The sequence below is a fragment of the Erinaceus europaeus genome, chromosome 4, assembly GCF_950295315.1.
Source record: "Erinaceus europaeus chromosome 4, mEriEur2.1, whole genome shotgun sequence".
NCBI classification, from domain to species: Eukaryota; Metazoa; Chordata; class Mammalia; order Eulipotyphla; family Erinaceidae; genus Erinaceus; species Erinaceus europaeus.
Window position 1 is genome coordinate 112,522,376 of NC_080165.1, and position 18,039 is coordinate 112,540,414.

At 38.8% G+C, this 18,039-nt stretch overlaps 1 protein-coding gene across 5 annotated transcripts in view; it reads left to right on the forward strand.

Moving 5' to 3' along the window:
- The window catches only part of NHSL1 (NHS like 1), a 163,275-nt gene that overhangs the window by 77,623 nt on the left and 67,613 nt on the right, over positions 1-18,039 (forward strand). For 4 of the 5 annotated variants that reach the window (XM_060190377.1, XM_016191903.2, XM_060190380.1 and 1 more), the window contains exon 2: positions 9,153-9,305. In XM_060190377.1, coding sequence (XP_060046360.1) covers positions 9,153-9,305 — 153 coding nt within the window. Of the gene's footprint in view, positions 1-5,181; positions 5,771-9,152; positions 9,306-18,039 lie in introns of those variants that run through there. The other variant, XM_007531604.3, reaches the window with a different exon arrangement.

The following is an 18,039-nucleotide window of genomic DNA, read 5'->3' on the forward strand; positions in this document are numbered from 1 at the left end:
TCACCACTTGTGAAGCGACTCCCCTGCAGGTGGGGAGCTGGGGGCTTGAACCGAGATCCTTGCAACAGTCCTTGCGCTTTGCGCCACCTGCACTTAACCCACTGCACTACCGCCCGACTCCCATGTGTGTATTTCTTTACTGTAATCAATATTGTCTGAGTCTCTGATCTCTTTTTCTTTTAATTTTTTATTATCTTTATTTACTTGATAAGAGATAGCCATAAATTGAGATGACTGGGGAGATAGGGAGAGAGACAGATACCTGCAGTACTGCTTCACCATTTATGAAGCTTTCCCTCTGCAGGTGGGGACTGGGGGCTTGAACCCGGGTCCTTGCACATTGTAACATGTGCCCTCAACCAAGTGCACTACCACTAGGCTCCCATGACCTGATCCCAATCTCTCTTTCTCTCTGAGTGTTTCTCCTAGTCAAAGGGAGGGGGTGGGAGGGGGGAAGAGAGAGAATATGAAAGAGGAAAAGACCAAGGAATTGTAAAATAATAATGTTAAATGAGGATAGATCCTGACCTCCATTTTGATGTGGATTTCTGTACCACTTCCCCAGTTCTCTCCCTGTCACCAGTCAAGCCCCTAACCACCACCACCCCCACACACTTCTTAAAAAACTGATGTGTATAGTCAACAATTTGTTTGGCTTTATATGTTAACTCTCTTTTCAGCCACCCGGTTCCAGATGCTAGCATGATGCCAACCAGACTTCCCTGGACAGACAACCCCATCAGTGTGTCCTGGAGCTCTAATTCCCCAGAACCCCACTCCACTAGGGAAAGAGAGAGGCAGACTGGGAGTATGGATCGACCTGTCAATGCCCATGTTCAGCGGAGAAGGAATTACAGAAGCCAGACCTTCCACCTTCTGCATCCACAGTGACCTTGGGTCCATACTTCCACAGGGTTAAACAATAAGAAAGCTATCAGGGGAGGAGATGGGATACAGAGTTCTGATGGTAGGAATTGTGTGGAGTTGTATCCCTCTTATCCTATGGTTTTGTCAGTGTTAACTTTTTATATATTTAAAAAAAAAAAGATATGTAGAAACAAACCCAGAACCTAGCAACTAATGCATGTATGACATTACTGAGCAGCCTCTTGGCTAGATTTTCATTCTGTACTTGTAGATAGGGATCTGGGAAGACTGCTCTACCAGCCACGGAGTTCTTTTGCTGTTGTCCTTAGTACTTTATATGGTGCCACTAATGGAACTCCAGGACCTGATATGTAGTAAGTCACTATCCTGAGTTATCTTCCAGACCCTCAAACCCACTTCTCACCTAGAACTGGAGGTCTCATTAAAATGCAAGATTGGTCATACAGCTTTTTCTCTAATGGCAAGTAAAACCTTTTATGATCTGGCCCCTGTCCCTTTCTCCATTGCCTTTGCCACCTTTGCCCTCTAGTTAGTCATTATTTTATTAATTTTATTGTTTTGGGTGTGTCATCCCTACTGTACTATGACCTTCCAAGTATCAGTGTGTATGTGTGATTTGCTTTTAACCCAAATGCCTTAAACAAGGCAACAAACTAAGTGTTCTATAGCAAATAACTGAATGGGGGAGAGATGGCAGACCTGTAGAACACATAAGTTACTATACTCGGGAATCTGGGTTCAAACTTCTGGTCCCCACCTGTAAGGGTGAAACTTCTGAGTGGCAAAGAGTACTGCAGGTGTCTTTTCTATTTTCCTATTCTCTCTCACTTTCTCTTTGTATTATCAAATAAATAAATAAATTGCAAGAAACACAACGAATGAATGGAGCCAGTGAAATAGCTTTGCCCTGTGTGTAACCCCCAAGCCTGGGCCCCACCACATTGAAGGAAGCTTCAGTGCTGTGGTCTCTTTTTGCACTCTCTCTGCCTGCCAGCCTGCCTGCCTGCCTGCCTGCCTGCCTGCCTGTCTTGAAAGAGGAAAAAAGATAGGGAAGGAAGGAAGGAAGGAAGGAAGGAAGGAAGGAAGGAAGGAAGGAAGGAAGGAGGGTGAGAATGAGAGAGAGAGAGAGAGAGAGAGATATGGAATGATCAAACATAACTGTAATTACCACTTTAAAAGTTTAGCATATGTGCTACTTTGAAAGTATTCCTGGGAGTTGGGCTAGTGCACTGGGTTAAACACACATGGCACAAAGTGCAAGGAAGGACTCACTTAAGGATCTTGGTTTGAGCATCAGGCTCCCCACCTGCAGGGAGGCGGGTTCGCTCCACAAGTAGTGAAGCATGGCTGCAAGTGTCTCTCTCCCCCTTTCTGTCTTCCCCTCCTCTCTCGATTTCTGTCTGTCCTATCCAACAACAGCAATAATAACAATAACAACAACAAGGGTGAAAAAATGGCCTCCAGGAGCAGTGGATTCTTAATGCAGGCACTGAGCCCCAGTGGTAACCCTAGAGGCAAAAAAAAAAAAAAAAGTTGTATCTTTTTGCTGGTATGTTGTATGTAGATTTGTACCTGGAAAGATAACTCTTAGAATAAAAGTTGCAAATGTTGAAATGTAATTTCATTTAGTGAAAAATGTTTGAACTTTCTGAGTGAGGATGAAAATATTTACCTTTTTAATTTATGAGATAGTATTAGTTTACATGATCACCCATTTTAGCGGTACATTGTTTTATTTCTTCCTGATGTATCATATTCACAACCTAAGCACCAGTATCCTTCCACTAAAGTCTGTTGGATTCACTCTATGCTTAACATAATGTTCAGTCTTTCCTCTGTTTGTAGCTTCAGTTCTTCAGTAAGAGGCTAAGGGTTTATTTCTCCTTGGCATGGTCTATTTCCTTATTATATGTCTCTGCATCTCACATAAAAGTGAGGTCATCTGACATGTCCTTCTCCTTCTGAATTATTTCATTTAGCATAATCCACTTGAGTTCCATTCATGTTGTTGCAAAGGGCAGGATTTACTCCCTCCCTCCCTTCCTTCCTCCCCCCCCCCCCTTTCTGTCTTACTTTCTTGTAGAGGAGGGGAAAGAGAGACACTTGCAACACTGCTATTATGTCTGTAGAGTCCAGGGGCTTGAACTTACTGATCATAATGTACACAACTCCTGTGACACCTTCCAGTCAGACCCGTCCTTCAGGGTTTTACCCCCATCTCACTTTTTCAATGAAGTCTGTCCTGATTCCTTTTTACTGTTGCACCTGGGCACCTCCACACCCCCAAGGCCCTTTTTATTCGTTTTCCTTCCTTCCCCCAAGGCCCTTTTTATTCCCCTCCCTCCCTTCCTTCCTTCCTTCCTTCCTTCCTTCCTTCCTTCCTTCCTTCCTTCCTTCCTTCCTTCCTTCCTTCCCTCCCTCTCCTCTTCCTCTCCTTTCCCCATCCTCTTCATTTCCTCTCCCACCTGAACCTCTACTCCCCCTTTCCCTCTCCCTCTTACTCTCTCCTCTCTTTCACCAGAATGCTATTCAACTCTGATTTATGGTAGTGCTGGAAAGTCAACTTGGAACCTAGTAGCCTCCAGCATAAAAGTCTTTTTGCATAACCATTATGCCAACTCTCCAGATGTTACTTACCACTTTCTAGTAGAACATATAATTGTAATTAAATATCAAATAATAAAAGCTCTGCGAGGGTAAATATATTGATGTATCTCAAATGACCTGTGCTTAGTATGTGCTCAGTATTTGCATTTTAAATAAATGTGTTTAGAGACCATAATTGTTGTGTATGTGAAAAGCTTTAAGATGTTTTCAGTGGGAAACATGTATGATCATATCAATCTCAGAACTTTGTTGAATTGTGAGAGTATGTTTTTCAACCCCAAACATTACTAGATGTGTTTAATGCAGTAAGTTTGATGTAGAAAGGCAGTTTTAAAGCAAGGTCAGTATTGCTCATAAATTTATTTTCCTATGGGGAACTTTGCTAACTAATTAAGACAGATATATAATTTAATTTTCAATCTCAGTCATTTCTCTACTGTCATCTGACCTTGATTACTTTTAAGTAAAATTATATGTAAGATGAAAGGACACAAATAGAAAATCTGTGATATGTCTGGCAATATGATGTGCATTTCATTTTTGTTGTTTGCTTGCTTTGTTGATCAAAAAAATGGGGCAGGGAAGATGAGGAGTTATTCCAAAGTATTCCTCAGAGAGAGACCCCTGTGTCAATTTTAGTTTTTAATTAAGAACTTTTGTTTTAAACTAAATGTTTTGGATTAGTAGATTATTTTGTTTTTCCATAATTATGTTTTTCCATTCATAAGTTTGGCCCAAAGCTATGAAGTGAAGTTGGCTAATGTGTTTCAGAAACTGCTGTGCCATGAAGTAGAGTTGGGAGATATGGGAAGTTTTCTTTTGTCACTTCTTACTGTTTTTCCTAATTTGTATTCATTCTCTCTCTCTCTTTCTCTCTCCCCTTCCTTCCTTCCTTCCTTCCTTCCTTCCTTCCTTCCTTCCTTCTTTCCTTCCTTCCTTCCTTCCTTCCTCCCTTCCTTTTGTCCCTCTCTGTCTACCCAGGATTATATTTGTCTAGAGACTACTTATACTCCTTCCCCACCCAACCTCAGAGTATTGCTCATCTCTGGTTTATGGTGGTGTAGGGGCTTGAACTTCGGACCTGGGAGCCTCAGGCATGAGTCCGTTTGCATAACCATTATGTATCCTCCACTCTTATACCCCACTTTAATTTTTTCCTCTTACTTGAGTTTCTCCAGTTCTCTGTGGTGGACCAAAAAAAAAAAAAATCTAGAATTCAGTGTGACTTATTCAAGTTAAAAGAAAAAAAAAAAGTTTGTGTGAATTTACTCAAGGGGTGTACATTGTGTAGTACACTTTAAGCCGGGCATTTAGACACTAATTAAAATTTAAATGCAGATCAAAATTATTATGACATTTATCTGATATCTCTATTGGAATAAAGATGTGTGTGAGGGTGTTTGTTTTCTGAGAGTTATGGACACTGGATGCAAATAGAACTGTTCCTTGCAACAGTTACAATGCTAACACTCAGTCTTAGGGTAAAAATAAATAAATAAGAAACCTGGGTGAGAAGACTGAAGACTAGAGTACTAATTGAGCAGGCCAGTGAGTCATTATTTGCAGCTCAGTGTAGTAAAATTTTACTGGGCTTAAAGGTTCCTTTGGTGTGGGAGGCGGAACCCAGGGGCGTGGCCAGAGAAACAATAGTTTCACTCCCCCCCCCCATCAGTTCAAATGCTTGAATTAACTAGAGTCAAAGAATCAGCTCAGACTTGCTCTAAAACTTGTCAACTCCAGTCAAAAAAAAAAAAGTCTGGATATCCACAGTGGACCAGTGAATATGGGGAGTACTTTTGTTTCACCTTGACTTTCTATTGAGCAAAATCTGCACTATTTTCATTGATCCTGGAGAAGAGGAGTTTTTAATCTGTGGGTGAGAAAACTGAATGAGTGAGGAAGGGAGCACCCAGGCAGAAAGACGGATGTGACTAATAATTGGCTTTCTCTTTCTGTATACTTTGTCACTGGCAGCTCTCAGCCTTAAAGATTGGGTTTCAGTAGGAGCTTTTCAGGTTCAAGGATTGTTAATGGCTTGTAGCTGTCTGACAATAACATCAGCCTCAAAGCTACATCAGCACCAACAGATGTCTAAGGATTTAAGATCAGTGGAAGGAAGATAGAATCTGGAACAGAATGATGCAACTTGCCACCTGCTTGCTGGACTGAACTTTTAATGTGATTTAAATTTCTAAGTCTTGTACGGACACCTTGGAAATGGGGGTCTTCATTAATGCAAAGATCAAGTCTTTAATTAAGTTTTTTAAAAAGAAAAGTAAGTATATTTTCTCCCCATTATTTAAGGGTATGTATGTGTGTGTGAGCATGTACTACTACATTCTTTTGAGTAAAGGATATAGAGTGTGAAATGGTTCTCACTAGCAGAAGTTACATTACACTTATACCAAATTGTTCAAACACCTCAAACTCATGTAACTTCAGGACAAAATTATGTGATCCTAATATGGCTATTTATGGTTGAGCTCTTAGATGAATTCACTTCTTTTGTGCTTAAGTCCTTTGAAGAAAGCAGGGGTCAAGAAGGGGGTCCTGGTTGTTTGGTCTCCTTGATGTACAATGTATTTTAAAAAATTCTTTGGCTAACTATGTAAGGAGTCTCTGTGGTAATCCACCACATATTTTTGGTAGGATGATTTTCTAAAGCTCACTGGCACTCTTTGTTATGTATTTAAAAGCTCAAGGGCAAACTGTCTAGACTGATCAGTGATTATATATTATAAAGTACACAATCTCTATGGTGTGGCTTCAGTGTGTATTTACCATTGGTTTAAAACATCCAGGTGTTTCTAACTCCCCTGGAGAGTTTAGTTTTTACAAAAACATGGTTTTGTTTTTACAAGTTAGTAGTTTAGTTTGGGGGCTAATTATTTAAACTGCATACAATTGCCTGTGTAGCAGCACTGGTAAGAGAGACTTAGGAGAAAACAACACAGAAAGTATTCTGACTTCATTTTTGTCAGAACTCCCATATTAGAAGGCTGACTTTGGATGATGATTAAAATTTGTCCTGGCAAGAGTAGGATATACCGGGGAAGAGACAGCTGCCCTCTCATAGGATCCAGTTGGGTGCTTTACAGTGGGACTGATACTGTGCTTACACACAAAAAAACCATTGTCTGAATTTGATTTTTTAATTGGCAAGTCTAAGAATTTCAGTTTTCAATATTTTCCAATAATGATGTGATATTTTAGTTTACCCAATAAATGTACCATAGCACAAAACATTGCAAATTAGCCATGGATACATGGGGGGAACTGAGGATGACTTCCCACAGCTTGCAAGATAAATAAATAAGATATAAGTAATTTTTTCATGGACCATATGTATTAAGATAGAAGTGTATCTGCACCAAACAAAATATATTCAACAGATTATGTGAAGCACTCAGTACCCAGTTTATATGCTTCCTTGTCAATATTAAATGTGATAAATTAGTAAGATATTTCTCTATTTAACTTTATGTCTAGTTTGAGAATATATGGAGGTGAGAAATGAATTCTTTGGAGGAGGGGACTGTAGAATTTAGGCGATGTGGAAAGGATGATATGTGAGGTGAGATCTATGATTCACATTTCCAGGGGCAACTGAGAGAGGCCAGTTCCTCTTAGCTGTGGTGTATTCTAAAGTCAAAGACTACTTTAAAGTACTTGGCACTGCCCCTACCACAACCGTGCTTACATACGTTACTTCATGATTTAAGACTTCGCATGTAATAGTTCATTTGAGTTTCATAATTGCTGTGGTAAAAGTACTGTGGAATGTGTTGAACTAATAGTAGATGTTTTCAAACAGGTTTATTAGTACATGCATGCTTGTTTAGTTTGAAAAATCCACTTTATGGTCTAGAATCCAAATATACCAGTTTGAGACACGGGTAGGCCCAGTGAACACTCTGTAGTGTCTGAGTTAAGGAAAAATTTCCCCAGTCTGACTCATACTTCCAGTATTTGTAGATATTAAACTTTTTTAAAAGTTTTAAAATATTTATTTATTTTCACTTTTGTTGCTCTTGTTGTTTTATTGTTGTAGCTATTGTTGTTGTTATTTATGTCATCATTGTTAGAAAGGACAGAGAGAAATGGAGAGAGGAGGGGAAGACTGAGGGGAAGACAGAAAGATAGACACCTGCAGACCTGCTTCACCACCTGTGAATTGACTTCCCTGCAGGTGGGGAGTTGGGGGCTCAAACCAGGTCCTTACTCTGGTCCTTGCACTTTGTGCCACGTGCGCTTAACCCACCTTGCAACCGCCTGACTCCCGCAGATACTAAACTTTCACAGATATTAGATATTAGACTTGTCACCCCCAGGAAATGCCTTTGCACTGGGACTTTCTGTTAGATATCTCTATTCTGTCTTATGTGTCACATTCAGTGGCAGATAATATGGAAAATATTTAAAAATCACTGGTGAATTTGTTACTGCTGTGTACCCAGTCCTTGGTTTTGTTGTCAGGAAAAACAAAATAAAAAGGTGACAAGCTTGACTTGGGTAAAGCAAATTTTATTATAGAGATTAAACTTCATCTCAGGATTACCACTTATTTCCCCCACTAATGTTCTATTATCTTCAGTGTTGCGTCATTTCAGTTAAATTGGTTTGTGTTGAGAGAAATGTCTAATTTTATTGAAAAACATTTAACATTTTAATATAAAAGTATTCCATGGAAGCAAGTCATGCAGAGACTCTACTAGCCCTCCCATATATAAATGTATCTCATTAAAAAATAATTTTGGGAGTCGGGTGGTAGCGCAGCAGGTTAAGTGCACATGGCGCAAAGTGCAAGTACCAGTGTAAGGATCCTGGTTTGAGACGCTGGCTCCCCACCTGCAGGGGAGTTGTTTCACAGGTGGTGTAGCAGGTCTGCAGGTGTTTATCTTTCTCTCTCCCTCTCTGTCTTCCCTTCCTCTCTCCATTTCTCTCTGTCCTATCCAACAACGACTGCAATAATAAAATAATAAGGGCAATAAAAGGAAATAAATAAATATAAAAAATAAAAATAATAATTTTAATTATTTTCTCTTTAATGACACTTAATATTGTAGACATTTGAGTGTATAACAATGATGTTTGAAAAATGATGTTCTGGGTGGGAATACTGTGAGGTGAGGGGAAAAGGTGAAAGTATTTAAGAAAGGATTATAGATAGGCTTTATTTGTAATATAACTAATAATTAATGCATTGGGGGAGGATTGGGATTCAGTCTTTTTGTAGGAAATTTGTTTCTGCATTAGCAGATTAGCATTCCCTGATGCAATGACACATCACACTTGAATAATAAATATTCATCTTGATGAAGTTAAGTAGGAGTGGGAGGTCTCTATCAGTTTGGTCAATCCTAGAATAGGAGCGGGGGCAACACTGCTTGGGAAGCTGAGCAAATAATGCTGCCAAAACACTCTTGAGAGGTGGGTGGCTATATGAGTTTTTTCTTTAGAAACAAATGCTGGGAAGGACCTCTGTAGTCTAAGATTCAGTCCATTTCCTTTCCCTTTTTTCCTTTTGCTAGCCTTCAATCCTTGCATATGTTAGGAAACAAGAATTTGTCTTGATGTAATTCACTGGAGCCACTATACTGAAGCCTAATCTTATTCCTGAATTTAATCTATCTCTTTCTCTCTCTCTCTCTCTCCAGCGGTTTCTAACCTAGATGAGGAGAGCAGATGGACTGTCCACTATACTGCTCCCTGGCATCAGCAGGAAAATGTTTTTCTTCCCACCACTAGACCTGCCTGTGTGGAGGACCTGCATCGCCAAGCCAAGCTCAACCTCAAATCTGTATTAAGGGGTAAGAAAGATCACATCCTGCAGACTTGTTGTTCTTAAATTAAAGGTTATTAGGATTGAGAGCATAAATTTGGCTGCTTTTTGTAAAAAGAAATCCTATCTATAATGAACATAGAGTATGCTATGTCTCTGTAAGATCATACATGACCACTACTTGTCTTTGTAAAAACTTGCCTGTTTATAGATATGTTAATCTATCCTCAAAGAGCCCATCCCTGTTTAAGTATGTTTAAACCACCAGTATTAATTTCATCTAAATACACCCCATTGACATTGAGAACTTTTTGCCACTTTTTTGAGAAAACCACTGGAAGTACTCAAAGCCAATTTTCTTTGAATGAGATGAGCACAGGAAATACAGGTACTATGTACTTCTGGAACTAGTTTAATATGAGTTTTTACCTTACACTACTGTTCATGAGTCTGTGTGTGGTAAGAATGGCATCTTAAAGGAATAAGAGAGAAAGGAAGTTCTTTAAAAGAAGTTTCTTTAAAAAAAAAAAAAAGTTGTCTTTTTCAAATTCAAATACTTTTCTTTAAAGCAACAAACCAGCATTCTTATTCTACCCGATGCCATGTCTATCAGTTTTCTCCTACCGTGCAATTTAGGGACATAATTATACTATCAAAAATATTTATCTGTTTATCTTAAATTTAATGTAACTGTATGCTCTGTATTTTATATAATTGGGAATGATTTAAATCTAAGAGATATTACTGCCACTAATTCAAAGAAAGCCCTATATGGAAACCACTTTAATTTTTGTATTACTTTTTACTTATGTATCAGTGGCTTATTAAGTAACTTAATGTCCTATTACCATGATTACTGTAATTACTAGCCAACATTCACCATTTTCCTTATATATCAAATACTGTTCTAGGCCTGTTGTACTAATGATCTCATTTAATCCTTCCAGTAATTTCTGCTAAAGTGACAACTTTGCAGATGATAAAGTAGAGATCCAATACTAGAAATTTTCCCAAGTTCTCAAAATTAGTAGTAGAATCTAGAATTAATTAATTAATTAATTAATTAATTAATTTATTTATTTTGCCTCCAGGGATATTGCTGGGGCTGGGTGCCCACACTGTGAATTCGCAGCTCTTGGAGGCCATTTCCCCCCTTTCTTTCTTTCTCTCTCTCTCTCTCTCTCTCTCTCTCTCTCCCTTCTCTTTCTTTCTTTCTTTCTTTCTTTCTTTCTTTCTTTCTTTCTTTCTTTCTTTCTTTCTTTCTTTTACTGGAGAGGACAGACAGAAATTGAGAGAGGAGGTGAAAGTAAAGAGGGGGAGAGAAAGTTAGACACCTGCAGACCTGCTTCATCACTTGTGAAGCGATTCCCCTGCTGGTGGAGAACTGGGAGCTCAGACCCGGATCCTTGCGCATCCTTGGGCTTTGTACTGTGTGCGCTTAGCCTGGTATACTACTGCTCTGCCCCTCAAGATTATATTTGGGACATTCTGAGACTCCAGAACTCTTTTTTTTTTTTAATTTTTTTACCAGCTGTGAGATTCCAGAACTCTTTGTGGTTTGTTTGTTTTGGTGACTATGGGGCCTTTACTACCCCAGACCCAAGTTTTTCAAAGATAGTGGGAAAGATACCACAGCACTGAAGTTTCTCCCATTGCCATAGTATTACCTTGTATACTCCCATGCTGTGCCAGGGGCAGGAAACGAGGTCATATGTTTCACAAGGCATGCATCCAACTGGGTGAGCTATCTCACCAGCCCAGAACTCATGTCAACTGTCACCCTAAATTGTTTTTAACAGTCATTTGTTGGAAACGTGTTAACCTGACAGAAATGCAGAATTCCAAGAAAGGTCTTGGCTCTCACATAATATATGTATATTACAAAATACTGTATGAATAATACTCAAGAGAAGTGCCAAAAATTGCTATATAAATATTTTAAACGAGATCATTTCTGCTTAGAGAAGGAAGATCTATCAACAGATTTAGTATACTGAACAGAATTAATATGTTAGACCATAACCTATTTTTTATTTCTTTGATTTTTAATGCTTAGATTATTTCATATCTTTTTTAAAATTTTTATTTATTTATTTTTGTCACCAAGGTTATCCCTGGGGGTTGGTGCCTGCACTATGAATCTGCCTCTTCAAATAACCTTTTTTTTTTTCTTTTTTCTTTTTATTTGATAGGACAGAGAGAAACGGAGAGGGGTGGGTTAGCTTGTATCCCTGCTTCAGCAGTCTTCAGGCTTGTCCATTGCAGGTGGAGTTGCAGACCTGAGCGTGGGTCTTTGCACACAGCTATATGTGTACAATTGCCAGGTTCCTAGTATACCTAAGAGTTGCTACCTTCCCCTCTTCCTCTGTCTTGTTCTAACCCTCTTTCCCTGCCGCCACCCCCCCCCCGTGTGTGTGTGTGTGTGCGTGTGTGCGTGCGTGCGTGCGTGCGTGCGTGCGTGCCTGCCTGCCTGCCTGCCTGCCTGCCACCAGGGGTATCGATTGGGCTCTAAGCCAGCACCACAAATCCATTACTCAAAATAGCCAGATTGAGAGAGGAGGGGAAAATAGTATGATAGACACCTGCGGACCTGCTTTACCACTCGTAACGCATCCCTTCCTGCAAGTGGTGAGCAGGGTTTAAACCAAGCACATGTACTGTGTGTGCTCAACCAGGTGCACTACTGTCCCCATCATATAATATCTTATACCTGTTGTAGCCAATTGTGTCGGCTTTGTACTGTTTAGAAGTGGGTGCTTTTGGGGAGAAGGGTTCCTTTTTATTTAGCATGAGTAATCTCTATGTCATAGAGTTTAACCAAGAAAAGTGGCATCAGTCAGGTACTTCTGTGGGAGATGATTTTATGAAACGGGTCACTAACATACCTAAATATGAGCAAAATTTCTTCTAATTCCTTTCAGTTCCTAGCCATTCATATTTAGTCAGTTTTGACAAGGAGCTTCTCTACTTCTAGCTCGCCTTTCTCTATCAAATAATGAGTAAGAATATTTAAATGGCACTGTTCCCAGGACAAACCCCTGAGGCAGTGCCATTGTTACTATTTCTCTCAGTGCTAGTGCTCAGACAACAGGGTAGTGCATGGCCTGGCTTGTAGAGAAGCTTTTCAGAAGGTATGTGTGAGTTTGAATGTACAGGCCCAGCATTTTTCTTTCTTTCTTTTTTTTTTTTTTTGATCACTCTCCAGAAAATTGTGTTTCACCTACCTCTTTCATGTTGTCTCCAGTACCACATCACAGCTTCTTTTTTCCTTTCTTAGAAATTGAACAGCTATATATAGAATTTTTCTGATTCTGTTTACTTTTGACCGTTCAATGGCTATCATTAGTGAAACACCATCATCACAAGCTTTGCCTGCACTTGAATTTCATGTTGTAAAGATAAATGCCTTAGTAATTGCAGCAATGCCCTAATATGGATCATCAAATGGACTTACTATTAATAAATATAATAACTTTGGGAAAGTATAAGAGCTCAACTTTTAAATACTTAGGATATTTTTAGATAAGTCATTAATTCAAGAATAGTAATTGAAAAAGAGGAAATGGGGAAAAACTTATTAGTTCTTTTGTGCTCCATTTACTTGTTTTTTAATCACATGTATAGAACTTCACATCTTTCCCCCCCCACACACTGTGTTAGTAACTTGAAATCAACACAGCATGAATATAAAGAACTTTTTACCTCATTACCAGTGAAGATTAAAGTGATAGTATCCAGTTCTTGAATATATGCCACTGTTAAAGGGTTGGTATTATACAAAGCTGCCTAAGTTAGTTGAACCTTAATATTCCTTTTTTTTTTTTTACCTTTATTTATTGGTTAGAGGTGGCCACAAATCAAGAGGGAAGGAGTGACAGAGAGGGAGACAGAGAGACATCTATTTCATTTCTTATATTTTAACTATGACCTTATCCATTATTTTAAGGAAGGTATATTTTTCCTTTATTATTTTATTTATTATTTTTTAATTTTTTTATATTTTTATATTACAGAATTACATGTCAACAGGAGTTTGAGTCCACACCATTCCCACCACCAGAGTTCTGAATTTTCACTCTCCCCACTGCAATCCACTACAGTTCCCCTAAAGTTTTAGACATGGGCCAACCATCTTCTCTATAACTCTGTCCATATTTATACATAGTTGCTCCTTCTTTTTCTGATTCAATCCTCTCTTTCCCTCTAAGCCATTCATGACATCATAACTACCTCCATATGTCCCTCTCCTTTTCTTTCTCTTTCTCTGGGTGCTGACGGAGCTGGAGTGCAGAGTCATCTTAATCTTCATCCTGTCACTTCTCCCCCACTGGGAGTATGGATCAAGGTTGTTTATGGGGAGCAGAAAGTAGGAGTTCTGGCTTCTGTAGCTGCTTCTCCACTGAGCATGGGCATTGACAGGTCGATCCATACCCCCAGCCTGTTTCTATCTTTCCCTAGTGGACCAGAACTCTGGAGACGCGAGGGTCCAGGACACATTGGTGAGGTCATCTGCCCAGTGAAGTCAGGATGGAGTCATGGTAGCATCTGTAACTTGGTGTCTGGAAGGTGGCATGACCTGAGGCTGTGGATTTTTTTTTTCAACTGTAGATTATGTGTCCAATTCTATCTCTTGTGCATAATAATTGTATCAGGGAGAGCAAAGGTCTGATTGCAGCTACTTCATAAACCACGCCTCCTGGAAGTCTCTATTTTTTATTTTTAAAATATTTTATTTATGTATTATTGGATAGAGACAGAGAAATTGAGAGTGGAGAGGGAGAGAGACACCTGCAGTCCTGCTTCACCTTTGTGAAGCTATCTCCCTGCAGGTGGGAACCAGGGGCTTGAACTGGGTCTATATTTTTTCTTTAATGTTAAATTGGTTGGTGATTTTTTTTTTCCCATAAACATTAAATGCTTGTTGTATTAATTCTGTCAGTTTTTATGGTAGTGATCTCAGGTCTCTTCTTCAGGATCATAAAAGATGAAGCAAAATGATGCAATGAATACTAATAAAATACTGAGTGTTGTAAACATTTGTTTATTAAAGTAATGTAGTCAGTATAGTACTTGAGGAAGGCACACGCTTACTGGAAAATGTTTTTTAATGCAATAAATAATTTTCAGTTAGTATATAAAGATAAGATGTCTAATGATAAATAGTAAGTAGTGGATTTCTGAAGATGGATCTTATTATCTTAAAGAATTCACTCACTACCCAACTGTATTATGTACTATCTAACAGAACAATTCACCCTTTTAATGTCCATAATTGTTTGAACCTTTCATGAATGTTGTCACTGTTAATTCTGAAGATAACCTTTATCTAACTAGATTTTTATCTAGACAATTCTTGGTTTTTTGTAAAGACCACAAGTATGTGAAAAAGGGAATTTGGAGAATGGGGCGGTTATGTTCATGTTTAATGAGAGGTTTGCATTTTTTAATAACTTCTAGACCTTATTCAATAATTATGGGCATATTAAAGACTAGAATAAAGACAGTTATTTATAATAATATTATTGCCATAAAAGTTTTTGCTGGGGTGGGGGGTGATCAGTTCCTGCATATTCTCAGTGGTCATTTCTTTGATAGCAATAAAAGGGAAGACAGAGAGACAGGATAGGGAGAGAGACAAAGAGGAGAACCACCTGCAGGTACTGTCCCATTGCTTGAGACCCAGGTCTTAAACACAAGTCCTCATGCATGGCTACATGTGCCCTCTTCCAGGCATGCTACCACCTGGACCGAAGACATGTTATTTCTTAGGCTCTGTTCCCCAAAAGCCCAATTTGAAAGGGAAAGAAACATAATTTCTCACAGTGTGTTTTAACAGACAATTTAGTTACTGCATCCATGTATACTCCTGCCTAAATTAGTTCACAGAGCATCTGTTGTTGGTATTGGAAATGTTCTCTAGTCACAGCTCTCTTACTTTAAGAAACACATTTTAGCAGGTCAGCATGCTCTTTGGTTCTGGAATTAGAAGTCCCCAAGTACACGGAATATTGTTCAACTTGACCTGTATAAATTCAAAATCATATGGTTTTGTTTATTATATCATGAGAGAGAGAGGTGTTGAGGATTTACACTTGGAAGAAATAAATGTACCAAGAAATTAAAATAACTCAGGGGCTCAGTGGTGGCGCACCTGGTTGAGTGCACATATTACAGAGCTCAGGGACCCAGGTTTGAGCCCCCAGTTCCCACCTGCAGGGGGAAAGCTTTGCAAGTGGTAAAGCAGTGCTGTAGGTGTCTCTCTCCCTCTCTATCACTCCCTTCCCTCTTGATTTGTGGCTGTCTCTAGCCAATAAATAAATAAAGATAATGCAAAAAAAAGAAATTAAAATAAGTGGTGTATTTGTGTATGTATGTATATACACATTAGCCTGCTTAATGTCAAGATTTCTTAAACGTTTGAACAAGGTTTCCAAGTAGATCTGTTAAGGTTTCCCTGACAGTTAACTGCATCTCCGTTTTATTTAATTTAAATTTATTTATTTATTATTATTTTATTTTATTCCAGAGTACTACTCAGCTCTGGCTTACGGTGTTGCTGGGTACTGAAAGGGAGGCCTTGGAGTCTCAGGCATTGAAAGTCATTTTGTGGAACCATTATGCTATCTCCCTACTCATTGTATAGTCACAAAGCTCCTTACTTCCTCTTTGACTTAGGTAATAATTCTGTTCTGAGAAAGATTGTAGGATTCTTCATTTCATGAAGAGCTTTAGCTGTTCTACTTGTCTACATTGAGCATGTGAGACCCTGGGATATCCTGTGTGCCCATTGTTTTGTCTGTAGATTGTTCTCTTGCAGGGGGTCTTGTGGGCAATTTTCACTATACTATCTTCAAGGTGCCTTCATAGGCATATCCTTGTTAATCCTGAGTAAACACTCTTAGTTGGAAGGAAACATTACTCTACCACCTAACACAGACTCAAGATGACCATCTGAGGCAGACTTAATATTTTTCATTTATTATTTATTTATTTATTGCTTTGCTTTTATTGGAGTGGCATTGGTTTATGGTGCTTTGTAAGTTTCAGGTGTACAGCTATGACACCTTTGCATCTGTTTATGCCATATCACACCTGCCTTCAAAGGATTTGGCTCCTTTAGTTAGTTTAACTTACTTGGGAATGCAAGTTAGTCCATAGATGCCGCAGTTGCATCTCCTCTCAACACATTCCTGATGTTTGGTAGAATTCATATACATTTAAGAACAAGTATGTAATGAGACATCCTGTGTTATCCTAATGGCATTTAGTGCTTATTTTAAAGTTAAAATAGGCAGTTAGTGCCTCAGTGAACTTAAAAGGTGCAGATTATAAAAGGAACAATAGAAAGAGAGTTAAGGTTTTAGAAACATTAACTGTATTAATTATTTAACATTTACAGTTTAGTTTAGTCTTTGTCTAGTTCTGTACTTGCATTTTTCCTTTGTCTTTTAGTAAATGTGTGTATTAGAAGGAGAGAGTAGAATATTACCTTCTTAGTAACATCTTAAAAAATATCATCCTTAGTTTTTATAAGTAAAAGATATCAAATTTCTAACATTTAGAACTAGATCTAGAGTTTGAATTTTTAGATGCTTTCTAATTTAAACAAAAATGGGCATAGAATTGGTGGTGAGAGTGGTGCATTATTCTAATAAAGCCCCCTGAACAGAAGTAGGAAATATTTGTCTCATTTTCACTAAACAATAGTATCAGTGTCTTCTTTTGTCATTAACTTTCCAGAAGATGAAATTGGGGACCAGAAGTCAGATTCTAGTGTTGCCAGTAGCCTATGGTTCTTTATAAGATCGCATCCCATTTTGTACTTCTTCTGGGAAACATCTGCAGTCTAACCCTTTCCCAACTGAGCTATTTCGGCACAGGGGGAAACATCTTAATGCTCTCTGACTTGCCCTCTAAGGTTCTCATTGATCTCACTATTCTCTGCTGACGGTGGCCAGGTATAAATGGTCAAAAAGGTAGAACAGCTATAGCTTACCGGTGAGCCTAACTCCTAACAAACTGGGTTGCTTGTGCTGACATGAAAATTTCCCAGGTGCCTCTTTTAAAGTTGGGTGCAAGACTCAATTTTGTAGTGGAGTCAAAGTAAAGCAACAGCGATGGTTCCAGGTTCAATCTCTTGATACCACTATTGGGTGGGACTGAGCAGAATTCTGGTTTAAAGACAAACAAACAAACAAAACAATACTTCTTTCTTCCAGAAGTTTAAAGTAAGCCAGAGAGATAAAATATATGTATGAATAACTCATTTACAATGATGATGGTGGTGGAAATTGAGCCTCACCCTTGCCCTGGGGTGTAGTCTTAAAGCATAAAGCTGATTCATGATTCTCTGTTAAAAATTCTGTACCAGCTTCCCCTCCCACACACATTTGATAGGATAAAATCTAAACTGATTTTCATTTGAGAATCTCTGTCTTCTAACCTGTGTTTATCTGTCCTTATCTGCTAAATCTCCCCCAGGCTTCTTCTGTGCCTTCAGATATAAGGGATAAAGTCCTTTGCTTGTCTTGTTTTCTGATACACTACACTCTGTGTTCCAGTGAATTCCACTCCCATCTGAACTATCACTTCTCACACATGGCCAACTCTGCTCTCCCTAGAAGGTGCCTAGTTCCTCATTGTATGCTGGCAACCCCAGTACGAACTTAGGCATACCTTCTGTGCTTTTCCTCACATTCCCACAGAACCCCACTATTAAATTGTCTATGGCTCCTTTGAGTCTGTTTGCATGTCTCTCTCTC